Here is a 27,604-nt window from a genome sequence, read left to right on the forward strand (position 1 = left end):
AATCGAACAAAATCTCCAAGTATTATTTAACTTTTTCTCTTGAAATTCATGTGAGTGTGCTTTTAATAAGCTGAGTTTGTTGCATTTTCTGTGGTGATGTGCCTTTGTAGATTGAAAGATCTTTCTAAAGAACAAGGAACTTTACATCATATGTTGGATTCTCACTTTTGGAACATCTTTAGTTGGTCTTTGTGCTTTAAGCTAGCACACACAATTGATTAGACTTTTCCTAGTAATTCACTAAAGATGAATACAGATGTACAATGTCATGGTGGTGCTGCCACTTTCAATTTGAAGTCATTAAAAGCAAAACCCAAGTGTGTGATGCACATGTCAAGTACTAATGAACAAAGCACTGAGAATGCAAGTTGGGAAGGGCGGCTGAAAATTTATAACAAGACCACATATGATGCTGCATAAATTGGGGAAATCCATGTGAAGACAAGAGCCATGATGGATGTGTTATTAATTTATGTGAATGTGATGTTAGCAGATTCGTTATTGTTGACTACACTATCTTTTTGGTAATGGAGTTCATTGCTTCACGTCATTTGATTTCATTTGATTTTAATTTTGATTTTTAATACATTCATACTCACATTTTTATTCGCTCTATTTTCACTCACTGACTTTATTTTCACACATTGACTTTAAATATTTTTATCTTCTTTTTTATATGGCATGATGAAGTTTAATGTGAATATCAATGAATAGTTGAGAGCAATATCGAAATTTCACCTACATTGTGAACTGCAAACATGTTCTTTTGTCCAATCACTCTTCCACCACCTCCCACCACCCGTGCCACCACCACCTTCGGCAACCCATCCCCCCACCTTAGCCAACCACCACAAAACACCTATCATTCACTATCTTTGAATTCGATCTCAAATTTTATAGAACAACAGTGCGTGTCTTTCAAATTGGTTAAGATTTTTTGGAAACTTTTGATTCAAAACGTGAACAAAAAGAAGCAAAGTACAAATATGATAGCGAAGGCAATACAGAACAGAGAGTGAGTATGCCATCATCGCTCAACACCATACTTTTATGGCGCCACAAAGTGAAAGTTGAATTTTTTTCATACTTTTAACTTTGTGGCGGATTTCCACAAAAGTAAGGTGTTGAAAGTCATCACCTTTTTTTAGTGGTTTACCTATTGCCACTGGTAGTCGAATATGATTTACACCATATCCTTTGCGACGGAGGTGTATGACTTTGTCTAATGGTGGTTGATGGTGAATTGGTGATTCTGTTGGCTGACGGAGAAGAATGGTTGGTGCTGGAGACTGAGAGACTCAAATAAAAAGGTAACTTTCTTAATGTATTGTGTATTGAATCCGAAGCATTAAATATTTTAATAAAATATCGTATGATTGTGTAACATACCGTATTTTATGTGACTCATTTTAGACAACACAGTGTGATAAAAGTAGATAGCAGCTAGGTTACATAAGAAGTGTATTTTTGAGTGGAGACAACACGCTTCCATTGCCCCCACTTTCTTTAGAATTGCACGCATCTTATTGTTGGCTGGATGGATGTTATCAACTAAAGTCGCTAAAGGTATCCCCACCCATTTAATTTATGGGGTCACACTTCGTGACAAGAATCTGAATTTTAATTTTATAAAAATACAAAAAATTACTATATGAAATGGAAGGAGGGAAGTTAAATATAGTGCATAATTTCTGTAGTCCATTATTTGGAACTTGTAGGTCCATCAATACTGCTAATCACAACTCACAAGCACATTTTAACAAAAAAAGGAATATCACAATTCACAGCACATTTTAGTAGTTTCTATGTTTAGCAAGTCTCCTGAAAGTTCTAAAAGAAAACCATTACATATCCTATATGACAGTCACAGATTATCTTCATTCTTCAGCAACACAAAGTATTGTAATTGAAATTAGAACTTTCAAAATATCAATTATATTATACAATCAGACCTTAAACAAACCTACAGCTGATCACAACTTTGACTGATTCAGCTCTAGAACGAATGAAGAGTATTGCACAACATAAAAGAATAAAGTATACAACAATAGATTTAAAGCATCCCTCCAATGCCAAGAAACAGGATATTCAAACATTTGTAAGAAACTATCAATGAACCAGTGCAATATAAGGAGCCTATAGCAGTCTTCCATGAGTAAATATTCATGGTTTTGATGCAATTTCTTTAAAAGACAAAATAACTTATCAACAAAAAATTTGAAGCCTAGGTAATGCTGTAATACCTCTTTAGCCATGTGATTTTTTCTTTTTCAATACTTCTACAAGAACTGCTTAGGCTATGTTTGGATACTCGTTAGCGCCATTGTTCACTCAACCGATATCCAAACACATACTTACATTTGCAGCATTCACCTATCTCTATCTGCCATCATTGGTCATTAGCTGGGAAAACACTTCACTACTACTTATGTCTGGACAACCATTATCATAATCTCTTCCTGTTCTGCTGTTGGTAGAAGGATTCTCAGAAAAACTTGTAGTTGTCTCATCCACTGCTTCATTGTCGCTGCTATGAGCATGTCGCTCCCTTCGTTGTCCACTCTCTTGGAGCTGAAGTGCATGTTCCAAATTCCACAAGACATCACCCATAGTTGGCCGGTCAACACTATATTCAGCCAAACATTTCTCTGCTGTCTCGCCAAATTTCTTTAACGAGCTTAGCTTGACCTGTCCAACAAGAAGCGGATCGACAATATGCTCCAGCATGCCCTTCTTCAGCCATTCAAGCGCCCATTCTGCTAAATTCACCTGTTCCCTGGTGAGTTGCGGATCAACAGCAGGTCTGCCACATAGTACCTCAAAAAGCACAACCCCAAACGAATAAACATCCGATTTATCCGTAAGCTGCTGCCTCCGGTAATACTCGGGATCAAGATAACCGAAACTGCCTTTCACACCGGTACTCACATGTGTTTCATTAATGCACGGCCCAGATCTTGAAAGACCGAAGTCAGCAACCTTGGCAACGTAATCTTCATCGAGCAATATGTTGGTTGATTTAATGTCGCGGTGGATGATTCCCTGAGCAAAACCAGTGTGAAGATAGTGGAGACCTCTAGCGGCACCAATGCATATCTCTAGACGCTGCTTCCAAGAAAGAGGTGGCAGTTTTGCTGAGCCATATAGATGCTTTTTCAGTGGACCTTTTTCAACATACTCATAGACAAGTATCATTTCTGAATTTTCTTCACAAAAACCGACTAGTGAAACAAGGTGGCGATGGCGAATTTTGGATAAAATTGTTATTTCCGAGTGGAATTCTGGAAGGCCTTGTCTGGAACCAGGCATGCCTCTCTTGACAGCAACCTTTACATTGTCTTTGAGCACTCCCTTGTAGACCATACCGAACCCACCCGACCCTATAATCAAACTCTTATCAAAATTGTTTGTTGCTGATTGTATTTCTGCAAAAGAGAACTTCAAGCCAAAATGTCCATGAGAACCATGTTCAGATGTTCTACTAAGTGAACTCCCTCCAAACATTCGCAGAGGTGTCCATCCAACACTTTCCACTGACCTTTGTTTCGGTTTCTTCTTCTTGCATTTGTAAGCAAGTAATAAAGCAGATACAACAAAAAATAAGACCAAAATTCCTCCAATAATTGAACCCAACACCACCCTCAACTTTTTCCTTTTGTGCACAACTTTAGTACTATCCACATCATTGACCATCTTCATTACCTCTGCACCATTCAATATGGCATTCATCCTTATAGTACTGCTCAGGTCAGAAGGACCAACACTTACTTCAATAACACCCGAATCATCTGAATTTGTAACGAAATCCACATAGACCGGTGATGCAAGCTCATGAATCGTAAGGGTTGACAAATCAAGATCCTTATATGCACTGTACCTATTGATATACACATCAAAGTAGAGCAAGTTCAGAGAAGGACTAACAATATCACAGAAATGCAACCTTATCAAATATGGAACACCGCCAGGAGTCACAGGAAAGTTCCATGTTAAGTTGAATCTTGAAGCTAAGATTGTGTTCTCCTTGTTCATCTGCTGAGCAGTCATGTAAACATATTCAGGCGCGATCTCTCGAGTCGCGCCTCCCTTCTGAAAATTCGGTATGTGAGTGCTTACTGCAGCCTTAGCTGCATCCTTAACAACCAGATAATCCTCATCAGGAATCCAAGTCCTCCAAAGGGTATCATTAAAAGGAGTTATTTTCAAGCCTCCAACATTAATCCTATGAACAGTTTCTAAAACCTGAGATGAAAGGTTTCTATACTCCTCCACTCCAGAAGGACCAATAAACCTTGTTCCATAATCTATGATGAAATCTACAGGAGCAGTAAACACCTCCAAAGCATTGACAAAACCAAAACCTGAATTACCAACAGGTCTAAACAAAATTTCAAGCAGGTTTGATTCTATCTTCAAAATAAACTCTTTAAGCAACACATCATTTGGTGGCCGGAATTCACTCAGAACAGAAACCCCATTAACCAAGACACTAAATTTAGCAGATTTCAGATCAAAACTTGAAGCTTTAAAAGGGAAAAAGTGGAAACGCACCAAGTGAGTACCGTTTCTCTTCATGCTGAATCTGTATTTCTCAGTGCTTGTGAACACTCTGGCTGTGTGGTACAAAACTGGCAAATTTGGAGGTGAGTTTTGGTTAGTGAGAGATATGGAATCATCTGCAGAGAGAAAACTGGAACCTGGGTTGGTGGAATCACTGATGAAGACTCTGTTGAAGAAGGAAGCATTGGTGTGTGATCCACAGTTAAGAAGGAAGTTGTCAGAGGGAGTGAATGAAGCAGAGAAAGGCATGAAAAGGAGAAGCATTAAAATCAATGGTGTAAGCTTTTGAGACTCCATGTGAGAAGAGCTTTTGGATTCTTGAAGAGTGTGAGTATCAGGGTGAGGAAAATCCATGTCATGAGAAGGAAGAAGGTGCAGAAGTGTGAAGAATTACAAAGGTGAAACAGCAAACAAGACAACATAGACAGAGAGACAGTGACTTGACTCAGAGTGGAGATTTGGAAAGGAAAATATAATATTGTAGTACAAACATAAATGGATTTCGTTACTGAAGTCAAAGGATTTGCACCTCCTTTTTCATTTTGCTTTTAGTTGGTAAATTTGTCTTGAAACTCATCATTTTTGGATGTTTCACACAAATCTACTAAGAGAGTTTTCCCCTGCCTCCAGTTTAATATAGAGTGATTTTATTTTATGCATGTTTGGTTTCGATTATAGCATTACTAAACATGAATTATTTGTTACTTTTATTAGATGTGGATCAAGTCTAGAGGTAGATCTATTTGGATTTTCCTAACACACTTCATCATTTTTAAAGAAAAATCACTGTCATTAAGATTTATTGAATTATATAAGTATGAGATATGAGTTTTGATTAATAAAGTGTTGATTTAGTAGTAAGCAAGTTAGACGCCTTATAAAAATGAGAGCATACATTTAAATTTGTGAAAAATATTCATTACAAGAGACATGCAATCGTTTTTCAAATGAATAACGATATCCGTTAAAAATAAAAATAAAAACAAATTCTCACAATAATTTTAACAAATAGTAAAAATGGAAGTGTTAGATAGAAAATGTTAATGAGCACTATTCCTTATAAACACACTATCCCTCACCAAAAAAATTGTACAGAAAACTGTTTACACACTCTTTTTTAGGCCAACATCATGTGTTTACATCCCAAAGAACTGTTTGCATATCATACTTAATTAATGGGCATTTGACAAAATTTCTCAGCTTAGGTAAGAAATCATGCACCTTTCAATCTCAAATCATCAATTGGCACCCACATATTGTTGGGTGTACGTCTCCCTCAACCCTTATCTTTTGATATAGCAGAATATATCCATGCGAATAAGTTTTAGTGAGTTCCAGTTAAAAATTAAGGCGTATGCATCTGGTGCGTGCCAGCTTCCCAAGGCAGTGCCCTGTTAATTTATTCTTTGGGTATGTGACTATGTGCTGCATCATTTCATGGAAATTAAATATTTATAATTTTGCCACATGTCACATGGCCTAGGCCAATAAGTCAATAACACTCTAAACATAATAATTGTCTTTCTTTCCCTTAACCTTAAGCACAGTCTATCACTCTATCTTGTTAGCAAAATGACCTTCTCTATATCTATGGCGTTTGCGTAGTCTCCTAGTGCCGGCCATTATGATCCACCCGTTGGTTCAGAATCCTTTTCTCTCCTTCTCATATTTGGCAGCCTCATGTGCCACTTAGAAAAATGTTGCATCATATGGGTGAAGGTAGTATAGGTATTTTACTGACATTTAAAAGTTTTAATTTTTTTTAATACATCACCATTTGTAGTATTTTTGAATGTGTACCCTCTTATACTTTGGGCCATAACATCTCATTCATCACTAGATCTTCGATAAACCAAACCTCATTCCAACCGTTGTTGCAACATCTACCTCAGCCATCCACAATGAGCTTAACTTCAAAAAAGAAGAAAAACTAACCCATTTATAGAATCTTGTTCGGCCTTAAAACTCAATCACTCTCCTCACTTAGACCTAGCTCTTGGAATTAACAAATACAAGATTAGAGAAGAGGGGATGGAGCGGTGCACAACACGCACAAGGAGAGAAAATGTTTCATGGAAGGACACACACTTAGTGAATTGGATAGAGAGAGAGAGAGCTAGAGAGGAGTCCAAAGTTGAGGAGTCGAGCACATGGTTTCACGACAGCGACAAGAAGTGGTCTCTCCTCAACTTCGAAGACAAAGAGGCCCAACGCTTAGTTGGTGATACACTGCCATGACGATGCGGTCGAGGGGAGAGGCCACAATCTGGAAACAATGCGGTGAGGGAGAATGTCATAATTCATTTTCTTTTATTTTTCACTCAATCTAAACAACTTAAAAATAAACACTTTTCATTTATATTCTTCTCTCTTAAACATTTTCACTTGTATATATGCTAATTTTGACATATGCATCCAAACAAGGCATTACACTGCATTTGGTAGCAAAGAGAGAAAGAGTAAAGAAAGAGTTCAAGAGGAAATTGTATGAAGTGAGTTCAAGAGAGGAAAGAGTTATAGAAGTGATAGCATATAAAGCTATAAAGCGAGTACCATTTAATTGCATGACTTCCCTTAAACATGTGAAGACATCTAACTCTTCTAACTTTAATTTTTTCACAATTCCATTTTTTTTTTAAATAACAATTCCAATTTTGTTTTCTCATCATACATATTTTAGAAATTACACGCTTTTCAATTATACAAGCTACCACAGTTATGTCGATTTTTTTGTGTCTTTGTTTTTTTCAATTGATTATAAAACGAGGAATAGAAAATTATTATTAAAACTGATATTAAAATATTTAATATAATGTATGTTCTTAATAAATATAATCTTAGAAAAATTTATCATGTATATTGATTTAGTAAAAGAATTTAATGGATATGCACTATTTTACACTGACATCAAATTGAATTCTGCCAAATAAGTAAATATGTTTTTAATTGAATGTCAGTGTAACTCTCTCTCATATTTTACATTGACGGCGCATATCCATTAAACTCTTAAACAAGATACAAAATCTATTTTATTTCACGTCTTTTTTTTCTCCTCTTATCATCTTTCAACTCTCTTTCTCTCATAAACCAAACACAACATAATGGTTTCCTTGTTACAATAATTCCAGACAAGCAAGCAGCTTAATTTCATCTTTTCCAGAAACGCAACACTCTGAATTCTGGCATTTTCCTACACCCTTCATTTTTCCCAAATTGGGTTGATAAGTGCCAATTTTACCTAATTTCGATGAGTAATTTAGGCATTTATCCTTATGAATTCATGATAAATCTTGATCAAATCCTACTTCTTTTGATTAGAACTTATTGATAGGTGAACGTTAGGCTAAGATGTGCTTAAGTTTGATTTTAATCTCAACTTGTATTGTAGGATTGAAGATTCAAGGAAGAGGGCATGTTTTGGCAAGAAAAATGGATTTTGAAGATGTACTGGGCGCCCAGCGGCCTGCAGAGGTCGCCCCGCGCCCAAGGCGGTGCCAGAAACCTTCCCCTGAAGTTATCTGGCCGCTCAGCGCCCATAACAGGCCGCCCAGCGCCCTGTACTGCGTTTTTTCAATATAAAAAGCTTCTTTAAAGAATCTGGAAAGGAACTGGATTAGAACTTGGACCCAACTCAGAGAAACACTTGAGAGACAAGGAGGGAGGCTTAGGAGGCTAGAGAAGAAGCTCCGGAGGTCGGATTCGACGGCGAGACATCGCGACAGTTTCGGTTCTTCTCATTCTTCTTCTCTATTTGTAAAGCTATCCATGAAAATGGATAGTTAATCTCTCTTTTGTTGGGATTTGATGTAGTTGTATGATACTTATGCTCTCTATGTGATTCTTTTCAATATAAAGCATGTTTTTAGTTGTTGATTTAGTGATTTTCTCTTGATCTTCATGCTATATCTTAGATTGATCACCTAGGGTATTTTGTTTGATTCGACTTGTTAGCGAAAGCTACAACGTTTCGAGTCCGAACTAGTGTTAATCACATAATAATCCTAATTGCTAGACATAGTGTTAGGTTTGTTAGTCACTTAAACACCTAAACTTCATGATAATTATCTTTCCTAATCATGTGAGACATCAATGTTTATGATTAGATAGTTATTGTTATCCACTTATGCGAGACATCAATGAAGTAGGTTGAACTGGTGTAGATGAATCATATTCTTAGGCTTGGTTTGTATTTGAATCACTAGAACGCACAAAGGTCATTCAATGAAATCTAATCCCAACAATTCCTCATACCTGTTGTTTCTCAATTAGTTTATTTTCTTTTCATTTACTTTCATGTTCTTAAACAAACAATCAAACTATTGTGCAACCATCATTTAAGCTTGACAACTATTGAACGGCATAAGTATTACACCTTTCTGTGGATTCGACAAAACCCTTTACTATACTACAATTGAGTCTTGAGAGATTCAAACGTAGAGTGGTAAAAAAATCATTAACATGGGTTACATTCATGTTATCATGTATGAACAAAATAACCCCTTATGGATTTCAACTGCTAAATAAGAAATTGAATATAATCAGAACCAATCCGCAAATACAAAGTCAGAAGTGAAAAAATTCAAGTTTTTCGTTAAAGAAGGAGATAATGTAGACCCACTTCCATTCCACTATCTGCATAAATGGGTTAGTGCATTCATTCATTGATGTGGAGAATCCTATATAGATGCAATGGTTTAACACTTAACAATGACACAACACATAAAATTCAACAGTCAGAAAATATTGAAAGAAGATTATAAGCAAGGAAGCACGGGTACTTAAAAAATGAAGAAGTACTAGTACAGGGTACGTACCCGGTACAGGTACGCGATGGGTACACATGGGTTTGTACCCCATATGTACCTAAAGTGATATCAAACAAAAAAAAATGGGTACTTTCTGAGTATGTTTTTGGTATTCTTTGGATACTCCATAAGTGTTTTTTATACTCTTTTGAGTACTTTGAGTTATAATTTCAGTTTCATAATGGAAGCTTATCTCAATACACATACACATTAGTGATAATCTTAAATATCTTCAATGTTAAAATGTTTCACTTCACACTCTGCTTTGGACTTGTTATAATCTATCTTTGAAAAAAAATTGGATTAATATTATGATATCTTTATACTTTTTCAATATTTTATATATATATGTTAAAAAATATACATATATACTAGTGTACCCGTACCCAAGTTTTTATAAAATTGTCGTACCCCGTACTCGTACCCGGTACCGTACATGTATCTGTGCAACCTAGATTATAAGTAGACCTTGGAAACTAAGGTTGGATTGAAGTACAATATTAATGGAAACAAAAGTCTCAAAAACCTCAAGAATCAAATCCAGAATCTAAACAAAAATGAAAGTCATGCTTTTATATTAGAATTGGGAGCCCTAACTCAATCGAAAAACTAGCTCAAGAGTTGAGGTTTATACTACCGTTTATAAGCACTTGATTGACCACATCTCTAGTCAATGTGAGACTCTAACACACACCCTCACGCCCAGGGTTGGACACTTGGAGTGTGGAATCAGGGGCGTAGCCAGGATTTTCACACTAGGAGACTATAGATCAAACAAATGATTAATATATGCATGTTTGGTAATACTCTAAAATATTATGGTGGACAAAAATAATGTAAAATTGTTTGTGTCGACAATATAATTTGTCTTAGCCAGATTTTTATTGTGTATCCAAACATTCACTATTATTTAAAAGATTTTTTTTCTCATGAATACAAGAGTATGTTTGGATACGAATCACATTTCTCGTTAAGTATGTTAAGGGAGAAAAATGTACCTTAATGTTTTTATTTTGTTTGAAAAAAATCATGTAAACGTAATAAAGTATGTTATGAGTGTAAAAACGTAATTAATGAAAATGTAGAAATGTTATACTTTTTTTATTTCACTTGTGTTGAAACACATGAATTACAAAACTATATTTTCACATACAAATCTAATGTTTTATACATTTATCAAAATTCATTATATCAAATATGATTTTTTCAATTGATATTTTTATAAATAAAAGAAATATATAATTAGTCTGAGTATAAAAGATAACAACAAAAAACTGTGTTTGTTATCTAAAAAAAGTAATAGAAAATAACACATGATAATAAGTATGAAGTATTTATCATAATGACCAATGATGGTAATATTTGGATGTAGAAATTACGTAAAACATCATTTAACATACCAACTATTGGGGATGCCAAATGATTTTTCAAGAAAGCACTTGTACGGGTTACATGGGAATGCTACCATTGGAATTGGTGACCAGGATTTGACATCAACATGGAATGTGAGCTTCATGTTCGACTATTCTACAGATAGAACTAGATTAGGCAATGGATGGAGGAAATTTTGTCAAGATAATAACTTGCAAGTTGGTGATGCATGCATATTTGAACTGCTTAAACGTGACCCGGTTACATTCAAAGTTCATGTTTCGATCCAGATATGAGCAGTTGCCATGGAGGCAAACGAACTTGCAAAGGCTGGAGTAAACACACAAGAGACTCTATGGGTTAGCTTGGACAGGAGAGTTTAACTTGATGGTCATAGGGAGGACTTAACTCAGATATCAAACTCTGTTTTCTGACCTGCCTCGCGAGTCTTGGGCAAGCTTGTGTGACCAGTCTCACCTTTGGAGCATGGCTGTTCTGCTTAGTTTAGTTAGTAGATAGCTAGTTTCTTTTTGTTCAGTACTAGTACTCAGATGGCATATCTAGATATCTATCAGCTTTGTTACCTTTTCTTTTTGCTTTTGTTTGCAATTCCTCCGAGCACTTGTAGCTCAAGATTACTTATTTTTACTTTATCTTGTACTCTGATTCTGTAACTTTTGGTCTTTGGCCCTTATTATATTTATTTGGTATTTCCAAAAAAAAAACATTCAAGAGTTGCATCTAGTACAGTGGTAATTCATTCTCACAATATTCTTTTTGGAATGAGTTCGACTCTCATTCAAATCATTTGTCCATTTTTTAAATCTAGGGGATGAAAGATTCGAACACAAAACTCATTCAATGATGACAATAGTGTTTGCCACTGGACCACCATTTGATTTATGATTCTTACTAAATTTTATTTTATAACGGGTGACCCAAATACGAGGAATCGACAAATGGATCTACGATAAGCTCTGATACCATATTAGAATTAGGGAGGCTTAACTCAACCTAAAAGCTAGCTCAAGAGTTAAGGTTTGCATTAACTAGAGATATGGTCAAACCAACAATTAACCAAAAAAACATAACTAAGGAAAATGATCACACTATTTATCATCTTGTGCATCAGATTCAAGGGCTCTGTCATGTGCACACATCTCCATCTCTTTTATATCTGTCAACTTTCTCTTCTTCATTTCCACTTTTCTATGGGCTTCCATCAATAATTCCTCAGCTGATTTGAGCTCTTCCTCGGCTTGAATTTTAGCACCGTGTAGAAAATCCAATGACGTTTGATCAACAACCTTTACAATAACAACTTTTGACAGAGGTTCTAGACTAGCCGCAGGTTCAGCATTGTTTCCTTTAGCATGTTTTCCTCTGCGACCAGCGTTGTAGCTAAGGCGATTTTCTCTGTGGGGACTTTGCTTAGAAAAGAGTTTATCGCACTGACAATCCTTGCCATCATTCCTTATGCATCCTCCTAGCACATCATATGGATTCACACCCACATCTTCTAGTCCAGCCACAGTTTGTTGAATTTTTGCTTTTCCTTTAGCATATTTTCTGGCTTGTATAATGTTCCTGCGAGCGGCTATGCAATCAGCTCTGATGTGATCCTTTTTTTATGAAAAGCCAAAATGAATAAAGAATAGTAACACTTAGGGGGTGTTACAACCCACAGTACAGATAAAACAATCAAAATAGCAGCACCAAAACAGAGAGGAAGCTACAAAACAGGGGAAGAAATATTGCACTCTCCTAGTACTACTGCTGGAACCAATAGGGGAACACATAGATTAACTTGCTTTCCAATTTGGAGAAATCCCAAGGCACACACTAGGATTCGAACTCCACTCGTAGGCTGGAAAGTTAAAGCTCTTCTTCTTGCAATGCAACCATTTGCATGACCTATACTGAAAAGTTAAAGCTTTGATATGATCTCGATTATGTACATTCTTTACCCTGAAGAACAAACAAAATTTGAAAACAATTTATAGCTAAGAAAATATAGAAAATATTACTAGCATATAACCAAAACATTCATTGAATCAATTTGAGATATAAGCAACCCTTATGGTTCAAATAATGAAAAAAGTTATTGCTTGTTCCAACTCATCTGGGTTCACACCCAAATCTGCTGGCAGAGTTTCTACAGCTTGTAATAACGCAGCTGAATCATATGAGATTTATGAATTTTCGCTTTTCCTTTAGCATATTTTATGGCTTGTATAATGTTCTTACGAGCAGCCCGAGCAACCCTACAATTACTCAAAGTTGGTCATGCCTGGCTGTATTTCTCTCATTGCAAGTTCCAAACCCCACGAAAGAAGTGTCCGTCGTAGATTGAACTCTTTTCATCTGTCGCTGTGAAAACCACCATTCCTCCAACAACCTTGACCTTCGACTTACAGTTTGGTGCTTCCTTGATTTCCTTTAGATAGCTGTGGACAAGCCGATAAGTAAAACTTTTTCCCCTTTTGGGATCTTCTGTGAAATCTTTTCAAAGAAGTAATCATGAACACCAATTTCATCTGCTCCTTCAATCAAATTGTTATAATCATCAACAATAGCATGACTTGCAATGTAGATTACCACTTTATGATTATTTTTTGCTTTAGTAACAATCTTGTTGATTTGTTTTCCTATATTTTTACCAGTGGGGTTTAGGAAAGTTTCGTCATAGTCTGAAAACAATCATGGGCACGGGTTGTTGATCTAGGTTAAGAAATGAGATTTTGGGTTTTGGGGTTCTCGTATGGGATTAGAAGAAGAGGTTCTAGGAACCCATTTTAAAAAAGCAAAATTTTAGAAGAAACGTTTAAGGAATGTTTTTTTCAAAATAAATGCAGTGGCACCCCATTTACCCCCCAATTTACTCCATTTGAAGAGGAGGTTTTGAGGATTTAAGGAAGGTTTTTTTTTTGAAATAAAATTAGAAAGGAAAAAAATGTGCAGGTGCATGCCATTTACACAAATTTACCCCAATTTACTCTATTCGAAGAGGAGGTTTTGAGGATTTAAGGTTTTTTTTTTCGAAAAAATTTAGAAGAAAAAAATTGCAGGGGCACCCCATTTACACTAATTTACCCCAAAAATTGCAGGAGGTTTTGAGGTTTTCTTCTAGCCAACGTTGTTCAATCCGTAACATCTGGCGATGCTAGTCGCGTCAACATTTCAAACATGGAAACCCTATGCTCTGAAGTGCATGAAGGCTCGTTGCAAGGGAAACACACCCCAACAACATATGAAATGAACATGAACCTTGACAAGTCTGATGAGGAATTTGGTACTGAAGAGAATATCAAATGCTATAAGCAAAGCATGTTTTCCAAGGACAAAACACAGGTCAATACTCACAAAATCCCTGGGAATGTGACTCCTACCCAGGTAAAGGCTTGTAGAGTGAGTTAAGTAACTTTGTATGTTTCTTTTACAGGGACTCATCGGGGCATATAAGAGACCCGGTAAGAAATTCTTCTTCAACACACCTCCACTTGGTCGTAGGCATAACATTACGTGAAATGTTGATGCTTTTAATTGTTTGGTTAATTAGATATACATTATGATAGAGGAAATGTCAACGAGCCATTGGTACCTAATGATTACTTCGGTTGCTAACAAATTGATTCACCATTTTGATTCTAATTTTGAAGACCATGTTATGGAGTCTAGGAGGGAAACAATGCGAAGCTTGGTAACCACCGAATTTTCTCGCTTGAAAATATCATCTTTGTATCCTTTCATTATCTAATATATTTTCCTGATCGCAGTGCGAAGTTGTCGGCCAACTTCTGACCCCGTCGGAGTTTCCGCAAAATTTTCTGGACAATGCATTTCAACAAGGCAATTGGGAACTCTGTGATGGTAGACAAATTCATGTTGCTGGAAAAAGGTTACACTCAAAACTAGTAGTTAGGCAGTTTTTTTGGTTGTGTACATTACATGAATCAATCAGTGCGAATTCACATTTGCAGTGGGAATTCAGCCCTTCGTATGTTGGATTGGATGAGGATGGAACATAAGTTTACACCCAATATATGTGAGGTTCGTAAAACCATACATAAATTCTTTTCAAAATAGTGATTTAGACATTTTGCGTAATCGTGCTTGACGAAATTTTTCATTCGTAGCCATCTAACCGCGCAACTCGGATGTGGCTCGTAACTGTAATTTTCAGAGGAAAGCACAACAACCTTTGGACTAATGAGATGATGACAAATGCTCAAATGTTTTGGGCGGAAATTCAGTACCGCCAATAAACTTTCCTTCAAATAGGATGCTAGGAACCCGTGGTGCATTTGTGGCGCTAGTGACCATTTATTTTATGTGTTACTCAGTACCATTATTTTGGGTGTTGTGTAACTCAGATGATGTATCTTATTAGAACTTATGTGCACTTGGTTATAATGATTATTAAGCATGTATCATCTTTTGTGATTTTGTTCCTTCTTCTGTTAGTTTGGTTAGATCGGTTAAACATTATTGTGGTTGGTTATTCATCAATTGTCTTTGGTTTGGTTTGGTTTCACTTAGAAGATTTTCAATGCAAAGTTGTTAGTTGAATTGCTTAAACACAATTTTGATGGCACTAACTGCTACATAAGATGTAAGCAATCCATGAAGAATTGGCTTCCAGCACCGTTGTTTATTTGACTTTTAGGAAGGTGTTGTTAATATTAGTAGTTCATGAATCAGGAGTGTTTTTTATAGATAGATCAACAACACCCTAATGATGTATTCCACCCACACTCATAGAGATATTAAACAAATGAGAGATAAATTAGAAATATAATAGCTGATGTGATAAGAAATGAAATTGTGATATAAAAAATAGAAGTGAAAGGAAATGAAATATATATTTGAAGAAAAAGTGAATGTGAATGAATCAAAATCTTTACATAAAATTAGATACACATATATCTAAGGGAAATAGATAATGATTCTTGATGAGAAGCAAAATGGGTTTTTTTTGTCTTTTGAGTATAGTTTCTTGGATTAAGTAATTGTCCCTTAGTTTAGTGGTTTATTAAAATTAAGAAGTTATATCTAGTGCTATATTCTGAGTTTTGGTTATGTTCCATGCAGTTTAAAATGCTACTTTCAAAAGTAACTACCCACTGAACCTGATTTTTTTACCTTCATTATCATAATAGTTGCAACCACAGTTGGAACACTAGTAGCATATCTACTTGTTCCAATGCGATCACTTGGTCAGGATAGTTGGAAGATAGCAGCTGCTCTCATGGGCAGACATATTGGTGGAGGTAACTCATTTATATATTTCCCAGGACTCATTACTATTTTGCTGGAATATTTGTATCTCCACTTAGATATCATTGTTTTCTTATTGTGCAGCTGTCAACTATGTTGCCATATCTGATGCCCTTGGTGTTTCACCATCAGTTTTATCTGCCCCCTTAGCTGCAGATAATGTTATTAACGTTTTGTATTTTTCTACCCTGTTTGCATTGGCATCTAAAGTACCTCCAGAGGCCTCCGCATCTGTAAATGGTAGGTCAAATTCTTGTTTGATCATACTGTAATATGATTGTTTGATTTGGGATCCTCGCAGCAAGGGAAATCTTAACTTCACACATTCGAGTAATCTGAGTCGTTCAATTAAGACCACACAACTTATATAGGCTCAAAATCCGAGCTATCTGATTTTAATCGATGGGCTAAGATTCTTTGATTGCACGAATTGAGGATTTCCCTAAGTGGAGGAATCTAAATTTGATTTTTTACTTCTTTCACAGATTGTTTTTTGTTATTTGAAACATTAGTTCAATTACTAGTATGAAGTATTTATTGTTTTGTAATGCTTCAATGCTACTGGATGTGGCTGTAAGAATTGAATGATGATGTGCCTCTATGTTTTACAGATCACACCTGACCCTGAATTTTTTTGTCAGATGATGGGATGAGTACCATGTCGGGGTCTGGTGACAAACTTCCAATGCTGCAAATGGCTACTTCTCTTGCTGTGTCCTTTGCCATCTGCAAAGCTTCCACCTTTCTTACAAGGTATTTTAGAATCCAAGGGGGTGTTCTGCCAGTGGCAACAGCAATTGCTGTAACATTTGCAACTGTGTTCCCCAAACTATTTGCATCTCTTGCACCCTCTGGTCAGGCTATGGCCATCATTCTCATACAGGTTGGTTGTTACTCATCATAGGCAGGCTTTTTCACTTGACTATCAAGACTGTAAAAGAAAATAATTAAGCTATTTGTGCATGATCCAAAAATAATAAAGTCAATAAAAAAAGTGCATCAAGTTTAAGTAATTTGTGCAGTCATCATCAATTTGAGAAATCAGGCATAACTTTACCCCAAAAGCTAGAGCTTAGGGATGAAGGTCGCTCTACCCTCTACAAATACTTGTTTGATCTTATATCTATAAATATGAGTCTTTTCAACTCACCTCTCACGCTTATGACTAGACATTTGAATTGTGAAATTTTTCTCCAATAAACTGATCTAGGATAGTCTTTACACAACATTAGAATTCAGGTTAGACCTAATCTTAGCTTATGAGTTAGGATTGTTCTATCTTATATAAACACTTATTTTTAACCATCTGTGAGGTTTCTCAACAGTGATATCTTTAATGTTTATGAACTGCTATTGATTTAACTAACAAGCCATCTATGTATCCGATTCATATCAATATAAAGTGACAAGATGTTTTTGGCATTTGTGAGAAATAGGTATTCTTTGCGGTGATAGGTGCAACTGGTAACATATGGAATGTCATGAACACAGCACCTAGTATTTTTCTATTTTCGTTTGTTCAGTTGGTAATCCATCTTGCTGTGATCCTTGGACTGGGAAGACTTTTTCGGCTGGACTTGAAGTTGTTGCTTATAGCCTCAAATGCCAATGTTGGAGGCCCAACAACAGCAAGTGGAATGGCCACAGCAAAAGGGTGGCACTCTCTAATTGTGCCTGGTATTCTTGCTGGCATATTTGGAAGTGCCATTGCAACTTTTCTCGGCATTGGATTTGGTCTCACAGTTTTAAAACACATGTAAATCTCCCATGTTCATTATATGGTAACAATCTGTGAACTCTAATTTCTCCTCTAATTTTATTAAAATATGCAAACAAATTTCTGTATTGTTATTTTTTTTTTCATTTATAAGTATAGAGCAATCATAGAGAGTATTTGAGAAAAATTGTTCTTAAAAGTGTGTTGCTAGAGGTCGCAAAGACAAAATTTTGAAATTAGAGAGCCTAGATCAAAGAGAAGGGCCAAGATAAAAGAATATGGCATCCTTAAAATAATTTCTACAACTCACATACATATACATACATATGTAAGAAAATAAAATTGAAAAGTTTGGAGGCCCATGTCCCCCTCCCTCCACCATTGATTGCTAGCACTCCTCATACTTCTTATGGAAGCTTATTTCTCAATTTAGTTCAAATTAGTTATGTATAAAAGATATTGTATTCATGTAACACTTAATTAGGCTGAAATTAATTATAGTATAGGTTGATATATAACAGTACTCGTACAACATGTACTACAACATTAGTACAGTAAACTCATGTCAACTGTACTACCACTATATAGTTAATTATAGAAGGTCAATCCAGAGTTTGGCTGACTTTTTGCAAAGTGTGGCTTCACTTGCTAGGAAGTACAACAATTGTATTTTCTATTTGTTATAATTATTATAATAAAATAACTTATTAGTACCATGATATTGCTTAATTAATCCGTGTGATCATATCACGAGAGAATTTCTTGAGTAATATTGTTCTTATGCCATATTTTCAACTTTTTCTCATATCCAGAGTATTCTCTCCTGTGATATAGATAGGGCTAATTACTAGGGTTTAATCAAATGTCAAATTTGGATATCCATCCAACCGTTTTATTTTGGGTTAAAATATGTTTTACTACGTAACTTTTAAAGGTGAATTATGTGGTACTCAGATTTTTTTTTTTTTGATGTGGTATCTCGTGTAGTATTTTAAGTATTAAAGTGAGTCAGTGACTCTTCTTTTACAATCGATCTCTAAAAAGGGACACACTTCCAACGACCCACCACCACGGCAATTCCTCCTCCTAATCGTCCCACTCTCCCTTCAATCAAGTCACTTTTCTTCTTCTTCTTATGGTGTTTATGAAGAAAGACAACAACAAACTTGTTAATCATTTTCAATGTTGACCAAAATTTGAAGAGATTGCTAAGTTACCATGGATAGGCTTATAGTGGTGAGCCAACATTTTAGGGTACTACTGGTCTAGGCTGTCAGCGAGTTAGCAACTCCTCCCGCCCAAAAAAAATTGTCGTCAAGTTTACGATGATTAAAGCTGTCGGCTACATTTTTTAATTTTTTTAAACAAAATGATAACTCATTGGCAACAATGATTATTTAATTTGTGATAACTTTGAGGTCATCGGTAATTTAGATAGCCTATACATTGAAGCGTTTTCTCCTAGTGATTGCCCGATGAAGATATGAGCATTCACATGAATATGAAGTTTGTGATCCTCATGCTTTAGATGATCAATCATGAGCATGAGGATAATGTTAAGTCTCACATGGCTAGAAATAAAACTAATAAAGTACATAGTTATATACTTATATACGGGAGGGAAATCATTGTATTTAAATTGAATTTTGAGTAGAGTTAGATGTAACTTAAATTCCAATAAAATAATATTAGTAATAAAACGAATAAACTTCTTGAAATGTATAATCAACTTGATTTAAAACCCAAAAAGAAGTATAAGCAACTTGATTTAATTAAATTAATTATAACTCCAAAGCATGATATTAGCCTTACCATAAGTGTCTGAAATTCTATATATACACACCTTCAAAACTCTATACAATGCAGATTGTACTGAAAATATAGACTCGTACTACTCACTACTCATCACTAGTACAAGATGAGGAGCCTGCGCACATTCCTAAGGACCATGTTTCTTTTGGTATTTCTTGGGTGGCTCACCATTTGGATCTTGTTGCCCACAAATATCTACAAGAACACATGGACTCCCAAGCTTCAAAGCAACCTAAATTCCACTTACTTTAGAGAGCAAGGTTCATCTTCTTGCACTCCATAAGATTATTATGAGAGTTCCTCTTAATTTCCCTTATCTCTATCTCCTCCTTCCTTTTAATAATTATACTAAATAGTTACAAGGTCAACTATTTTTTAGGGAAAAATCTCCTGCTTTTCACATTCCCCATTATGTTCATTGGGGCTTTGAGTTGCATCTATCTCCATCTTCATCAGAATAGAACACAAAAATCATACACAAGGTAGGTAGCACATATACATGTATATATGTTTGGATCCAGTTCAAATAACATTTCTTGTAACTTATGCAATGTTTTTTTAAAAGATAAGCGGTAATAAGTGTTATTTGGTTTATATCCGATCATACCCAGTGAACTAAGATCTTTAATTGTTCTGGTTTCAGGGAAGATGTAAATAGATATCTATGTTCCTTGAGACGTCCATTGCTAGTGATGTCTCCGATAGGGGTTGTCACATCTATGGAGCTTATTTTTGTAGCCATGTTTGGTGTGCTCTTGATATGGTCCCTCTCCAATTACTTACAAACCAGCTTTTCCCACCTTCATATGCACATGGAAGGAGAAAAAGTGTAAGTATGCTGTATATACTCTAAAGTTTTGTTAAAATTAACGAAAAAGTTACATAAACCGCAACCAGGGGCGGACCCACGTTCAGTTCAGGGGGTTCAGTTGAACCCCCTGGAAAAAAAAAATTCCTACATACCCCCCTATAGTAAATTTTTTTTGAACCCCCTGAAATTAAAAAATTGCACCCAGGTCCCAGACAGCCTCACTCTCTCTCACGCACTCATTCTCACTCTCAGTCTCTCTCTCACCACACTCACGAATCACGATTCTGTCATTCACACGGTCACACCTCTTCTCCTTCTCTTGACCACCACCGATCCAGTCCACCACCACCAGCCGACGCACCACCGCCACCGGCCACCAGCCCACCACAATCCTTCTCTGCTCACTACCTTCTCTCTCTCTCACGACTCTGGTTCTACACTTCTACTTCTCAACTCTCAAGCACAACACACACCAGTGACACCACGCGGCCACGCCACCAGTCCACCACCACCGGCGGCCGGCGCACACTGCACAACGCCACCACCCACTCTCTCTCTCTCTGTTGAAGCTTGAAGGTTGGTTGGAATTGAAAACCCCCAAATTGAAAACCTAAACCCCAAATTGAAAACCCTAACTGCTATTATTTTGATTTGCTTTCCCTTTTCTGAGTTTGAAAGTAGCGTATGTTGTCAATTGTTGAATTTGCTGAAATCAATTTGTCAATTGTTGGCTGGAATATTAGATATTTCTGATTTTTTGATTATTTTCTACTTTTGTTTCGCCTTCTGGGATTTCTGTGATATTGTAAATTAGGTTTGAAGAGGAACACTAATTTTATTTGAAGATTTCTTGCATAGGTTTTGGAGTCAACATGTTCCTTCTTAGAAGGCAAGCCCAGAATCAACAAGAGAATGGTCCTGCGCAACAGGATGCAAAGGTAATCTTCAATTTGTATTTGACATTGTTTCTTGATTCAATTTGCAGCTATGTAGTATAAAATTGATTTGCTTGAAAGTTGCTTTATTGGGTAAAATTTGATGTGGGTATATGAGAATTGATGAATAAAATGGCTTTAATTATTTATTTATTTATTTAATGGGAGGTGTGTATTCATGTCTGATATGTTGAAAGTGTGTGATTGGTGCTAGGTTCATTTTGTCCCTGATGAACGAGGCTAGCTTATTTCTGCTTCAGAAGATGGTTTGATCTGCACATTTGATACCACGGGAGATATCAATGATGATGATCATCTAGAGTCAGTAAGTCCAGGACTTCAAATTGAATTGCAATCTGTGTGTAATTCTTGCACCTTGCAACCTTCTTAAATGACCAAAGATATCAAAGAGCTAAGCAATCATATGAAAAATTGTGTTCTTGGTCTCTCTGGTTATATGCTATTGGGTATTTAGGGATTCAGCAGTCTTGCTAGTTGCTACATTTTTAATTCCATTTCACTTGATGTATCATGCTCTTCATTTTGAATGGATTTCATATCTTCTTTAGCGGTATTTTTTCCTTCTTTGTTTAAATAAAAATGTTCTTTGTATTTATGTATGTATTGTTTTCATGAAGAAAGTTTCAAAATGGTCTCTTTGAGTTTCTTCTCTTTTTTGTTTCTTTTAGTTACTTTTTATTTTACTTCCGTAGCTATGCAAATTAATGGTGAAATTGATATTACTGATCCTATCTGTTGCTAGGATGCTTATTTATGCAGAGCTCAAGCTTCACATTTTAAAAAATAGAAGGTTTCTTTGTGTCTTTTGTATTTTGAACTGCTGTTTTTTTGGCATGCAAAATCAATAAATTTCTTGTTTACAAAATTGTAGGTGATTAATGTGGGAACTTCCATTGCCAAGGTAGGGCTTTTTGGAGAGAGTTATCAGAAGCTTTGGTGTTTAACGCATATTGAAACCTTGGGGTACAGTTTATTTCGGTTATCTGTTTAGTTCAGGTTACAAAGGTATATGAAAGTCTTTTCCCTTTCGCTGTGTTTGGAATCCTTAAAATCATCATGGAATTGGAATGAATTCTCGTATGAATCTGGTTTTAAATTGTCATGGTTTAAGACTTTAATTCATTTACCAATCATCGTGTTTGTAAATTGTAATATCTCATAATTTGTTACTTTTAATGGATTTGTAAATCATTTTCATTCAACTGAATTCTTTTCATTTTTTAAGCTTTCCCAACATAGGATTTGTGCATTTCGTGTATTTCTCTGTCCAGTTCTTCAGCAGTTCAGTATTTTAATTGATGTGTTCTTTTGAAAATTTTGAACCCCCTGACCTCGGGGTCCTGGATCCGCCACTGACCGCAACACAACAACTAGTGTCAGACACTACACTTAGCGGCTATTCTTAACTGTCACAAAGTTTAGTGTGATGTATGACAGTGATCAATACTGTGTCGCGCGGTCTATTTGTAAGACCTGTAAAATTAATTAACCTAGCTAACGATTGTATGTACTTTTTGCAGGTGGGAAGCAAAGTTCAGGAGTGTATCTCTGAGACTTGGGTACATAGGAAACATATGTTGGGCGTTTCTTTTTTTTCCAGTCACAAGAGGATCTTCTATTTTGCCTCTTGTTGGACTCACTTCTGAATCAAGCATCAAGTACCATATCTGGCTTGGTCATACATCAATGGTTCTTTTTGCTGCGCATACTATAGGTTTCATCATCTATTGGGGCATAACAAACCAAATGAAAGAGGTACATATTTTTTAAGGAAAATAAATATGGTGAGCCACCCAAGAATGAAACAAGACATTTTTAACTATATATGAAAGACATATGCATAATTTTATGACTAACATTTTTGTGTGATGGCCAAGATGCTAGAATGGAGCAAGACATATGTATCCAATGTAGCAGGGGAGATTGCAAGTTTAATTGCTTTAGCCATGTGGGTGACAAGTTTTCCCCGGGTTAGGCGTAACATGTTTGAGGTGTTCTTCTACACTCACCATCTCTACATTCTCTACATCTTATTTTATGCCATCCATGTTGGAGTTGCATACATGTGCATGATAGCTCCTGGGATTTTCCTATTCCTCGTTGATAGACACCTCAGATTCTTACAATCTCGCCAACATGCTCGGTTACTATCAGGTCGCCTCTTGCCTTGTGATGCACTTGAGCTCAACTTCTCCAAGACCCCAAGTAAGGGAATCAAAAATTTATTTCTTCCCCAATTTTTCTATTTGAACCTTAGGCTTAATTACATTTTTGGTCCACTTAGTTTTTTTTCCAAGCCAATTGAGTCTTTATACTTTTAAGAATTTAGTCTCTCTCATTTTTCATAAAATTTGCTAAATCTTCATTTGTTTTTGAATTATTAATGATACAATTTTATGGTTAGATAAGAATTATATGTTTTCAAAAATGTGTTTTATTTTCTATCCTGCCAGTAAAATTTAGACATTTAAAAATCATCATGTAAGTTTGTAACTATATATGACAAGATTTTCTGGCTGAGATAAAAAGTTAAGACGCCATTTGAAGACTTGGTAACCCAACTAAGAAAAAGACTTCCATTACTAGACACTAGTTAATCAGACCCTTTAATATCATAAACCAACTATCCTAATCGTTTAAGCTATGGGTAAAAACACATAATGATTTTCTATTTTATTTCTGACATTTATATATTTTGTCTAAATCCTAATTTCAGGTTTACACTATAACCCCACGAGCATAGTGTTCATAAATGTTCCTAAGGTTTCCAAGCTGCAATGGCACCCTTTTACAGTGACTTCTAGCTCTAACATGGAGACAAATTGCCTCAGTGTTGCCATAAAAAATGTTGGTAGCTGGTCAAACAAGCTGTACCAGGAACTTTCTAATTCTTCTTTGGATCATCTCAACGTTTCTGTTGAAGGGCCATATGGACCGCATACTGCACAATTTTTAAGGTTTGGTGTTCACAACAAACATGAAATAGGAAAATGCTTCTTGTTTATATATGATACTGTATAAATGAAGAATTCAATTGGGGTCTTTTTTTTTTTAATTATGCTTTAATTTGCAACTCGTCTCATTAAGCTCATGTAAATATAAATTATCTGTAAGTATTTTTTGAGTTCGACTAATTTTCTCTGCCTGATCAATTTGTCGTCTAACAGGCACGATGAACTAGTGATGGTGAGTGGTGGAAGTGGCATCACACCCTTCATATCCATAATCCGAGATCTCATATTCCAAAGCCAACAACAAGAATCTCACACTCCAAAACTCCTCCTTGTTTGTGCTTTCAAGCATTATGCTGATCTAACCATGTTAGATCTTGTGCTTCCTGTTTCTGGCTCAACAACTGAAATCTCACAGCTTCAGTTACAAATTGAAGCCTATATTACAAGAGATAAAGAAGAACCCCCAAGAGATTCTCAAAAACAAATCCAAACCATTTGCTTTAAGCCCTCCTTCTCAGACTCTCCAATCTCAGCTGTATTAGGCCCCAACAACTGGTTATGGCTTGGTGCTATAATCTCATCATCATTCCTCATGTTCCTCCTCCTTTTAGGGATTGTCACTCGTTTTTATATTTACCCAATTGAAAATAACTCAGATGAAGTTTATGACTGGAGCTTCAAGGTTTTGTGGTTCCTGTTTCTACTCTGTGCATGCATATGTATCTGTTCTAGTGCAATTTTTCTATGGTGGAAGAAACAAAACGTTGTTGAAATTAATAAGCAGATTATGAATGTAGAACTTTTTACACCAGAAAGATCACCAGGTTCATGGATTTATGGCTCGGAAAGAGAGCTGGAAAGCCTTCCTCATCAATCTTTAGTGCAAGCCACCAATGTGCATTTTGGTGCAAGGCCTGATCTCAAGAGTAAGTGGCAAGTTTTTTATTGTCAACCCGTAATGATACGTACTTGGATTGCTGGAACCTGCATTTACTGAAGTCATGGATCCATGACCTTTTGATCTTACTAAGACGACTCTTATTCAAATAGTTTGATCCTAAGTGCACATAAAAGTCTTAAAATCGGAGCCATCCCATTTAGATCGGACGGTCACGAACCCCTGACTTTAGTGAATGTAGAATCTCTTGGCTGAATCTAATCTGAATTCGCAATGCACTTAGTTGACTGAATAAAAAGTTTATGTTTTCATACTTTCTAACGGTAAACCAAACTGACACTTAGACATTCAAACAGTGTAAACACTTTATAGACACTCAATTTTTCTCTTCTTATCACATTCATTTTATATCACATCAATTCTCTTTAATCTCTTCATTTCTCACTCTAAATGTGTATGTTCGGTATTTGCATTATGCAGATATTAATAGTAAAGTGACTATATTTGTATTTACTATTATAGGATAATGATACAAATTGTCAATGTTACAGAAATTCTGTTTGAGCGCAAAGGAAAAGATGTTGGAGTCCTTGTTTGTGGCCCTAGAAACCTGAGACATGAAGTTGCCAGAATTTGTTCTTCGGGTTTGGCTGATAATCTTCACTTTGAATCCATCAGCTTCAATTGGTGATGTATATACTTTGTCTGCCCTTAGTTTGGTTTTTGGCGGTTTGGGTTCTCTTTTTTTTTCAATCAGTTTGGATTGTCTTTAGTTGCCGTAATGTTCTATGGGCCTTGGATATATTGGTTTGGTTTTCTGATGTTGCCTACAATGGGTGGGTACTTTTCAAAGTACACTCACCCCCCTCAAGTTTTGTTAGAATAACACTCCACCCCATTCTTATCTAAAATCTACACCCCACCCCATTTTATATAGAGGCAAATTTAGTGACGAAAAATATTCTTCATTAATAATTAGTTATTATTTAAATTGTTAATCAATAATTTCAAAAAATATTTTCAATATAATCCAATAAATATAAAAATGAAAACATCACAGTCCTCCTCATTCTCTCAATCGCGTTCTTCCTCCGTAAATTCACAATGCAAATTCTGCAATAGCACACAAGACCGGTTGACAAACCATATCTCGAACATAGTGAAACATGCTTGTGTTTTCATATTTGGTAATAATTCAATTTTAATCAAAATAATCTATTTATACCTCCAATTTTTAAAATTGGATTGTATCCGGATAACGCTTGCATCCTCTGTCTTACCGCGGCTGCTGGCACAGAGTTAGCTGATGCTTATTCCCCGGATACCGTCATTGCTTCTTCTCCTAGAAAAGAAGTTGACGACCCGTAGGCCCTCTACCTCCACGCGACATTGTTCCGTCAGGCTTTCGCCCATTGCAGAAAATTCCCCACTGCTGCCTCCCGTTCCAAAAAGCAACACAAATGGGTGGTGAAGAAAATAGAGAAACAAAATTAAGAAATATGAAGTGGATCGAAGGTTATTAGAACCCAACGATGCGGTGGAGCACCGTTTTTAACAAAATCCAACAACATCTTAAACCAACAAAGTGTTCGCTCACAACTTAAAGGGGTGAAGTTCACAACAAGTAGTTGAACAAGTGGCTTTGGGGATGTGCGATTCACGTTCTGGGGTTCAGGTCGCAACAAAACTTTGAGGCATGGTGGTGCCATGGGGTTTCACATTCTGGGATGGTTGTCGTCATGTTAAAGGGAGCAAAGGTTTGGTGGTGACCGTTTGTGGTGAGAAGTACGATTTGGAGATAGATGAGACGTGGACTTAACAGGCAGAGTGGATGGTTTTTTTTAATTTAATTCAGTAAAATTATTTTCATAAATTGATGTATGATAGTGTATATGCATTTAATTTATTTAAATTTTAACTAATTAGTAATTATTTTTTATTAGTGACGAATTTGTTTTCGTCACTAAATTTTTCCTTTATAAAAAATGGGGTGGAGTGTAGATTTTAAAAAACAATGGGGTGGAGTGTCATTCTTGCAAACCTTGAGGGGGGTGAGTGTATTTTACTCAATAAAAAAGTTTGTGTCTGTATTTTTTTTTTCCTTATTTATTTGTTGTGTAAATATTTTGTTGAATGGTAAATAAACACACACACCGACATTCTACCATAACCACCATCATCAATCATCATAATTTGAGTGTGTGTATCAAGTGAGAAACATCATTAATGGGCAGTCAAAATATGTGTATGATTTAAGTTAAATAATTCTAGTTATTCATGAAAATGATTTGTTTTCATAAAAATAAATTATTCTCTTGAATGTGTACATGTTATATTACCCCCTCCGTTCCTTATTATAAGAATCAAATGAGGGGTGTAGTTTGGTCTTTTTTATAAGAACCAATTTAACTTTCAAGGTACATTAATTATATTTTGGCAACAA

At 35.8% G+C, this 27,604-nt stretch overlaps 3 protein-coding genes and 1 long non-coding RNA gene across 8 annotated transcripts; 3 read left to right on the top strand and 1 right to left on the bottom strand.

Moving 5' to 3' along the window:
- Nucleotides 1–1,880: 1,880 nt before the first annotated feature.
- On the bottom strand, nt 1,881–5,152 carry LOC130717407 (probable receptor-like protein kinase At5g24010). The gene has a single exon (XM_057567628.1). The coding sequence runs from the start codon at nt 4,912–4,914 to the stop codon at nt 2,380–2,382; it is 2,535 nt and encodes an 844-aa protein (XP_057423611.1). The 5' UTR covers nt 4,915–5,152; the 3' UTR covers nt 1,881–2,379.
- Nucleotides 5,153–6,115: 963 nt separating this feature from the next.
- LOC130717408 (uncharacterized) lies at nt 6,116–8,437 on the top strand. Its single transcript, XR_009012313.1, has 2 exons — nt 6,116–6,840; nt 7,949–8,437. It is a non-coding gene; the product is annotated as an uncharacterized LOC130717408 (long non-coding RNA).
- Nucleotides 8,438–15,757: 7,320 nt separating this feature from the next.
- Nucleotides 15,758–17,850, top strand: LOC130716642 (uncharacterized). Its single transcript, XM_057566623.1, has 4 exons — nt 15,758–16,006; nt 16,098–16,253; nt 16,655–16,896; nt 17,450–17,850. Exons 1-4 carry the CDS (start codon nt 15,940–15,942, stop codon nt 17,771–17,773), a joined length of 789 nt encoding a protein of 262 aa, XP_057422606.1. The 5' UTR covers nt 15,758–15,939; the 3' UTR covers nt 17,774–17,850.
- Nucleotides 17,851–19,587: 1,737 nt separating this feature from the next.
- On the top strand, nt 19,588–26,072 carry LOC130718281 (ferric reduction oxidase 4). 5 transcript variants are annotated; one of them, XM_057568819.1, is made up of 10 exons: nt 20,232–20,371; nt 21,212–21,291; nt 21,503–21,613; nt 22,052–22,099; nt 22,181–22,737; nt 22,830–23,064; nt 23,187–23,514; nt 24,026–24,266; nt 24,477–25,189; nt 25,713–26,072. In XM_057568819.1, coding segments are annotated over exons 5-10 (1,659 nt in total). In that variant the 5' UTR covers nt 20,232–20,371; nt 21,212–21,291; nt 21,503–21,613; nt 22,052–22,099; nt 22,181–22,735; the 3' UTR covers nt 25,853–26,072. The 5 variants fall into 5 exon arrangements, with proteins under 5 accessions (XP_057424798.1, XP_057424802.1, XP_057424801.1 ...); XM_057568818.1 differs by lacking the exon at nt 22,052–22,099; XM_057568816.1 differs by lacking the exon at nt 22,052–22,099 and having other exon boundaries at nt 22,181–22,210.
- The last annotated feature ends 1,532 nt before the right edge of the window (nt 26,073–27,604 follow it).

Source organism: Lotus japonicus, chromosome 5 (assembly GCF_012489685.1).
Source record: "Lotus japonicus ecotype B-129 chromosome 5, LjGifu_v1.2".
In the NCBI taxonomy this organism is placed as follows: Eukaryota; Viridiplantae; Streptophyta; class Magnoliopsida; order Fabales; family Fabaceae; genus Lotus; species Lotus japonicus.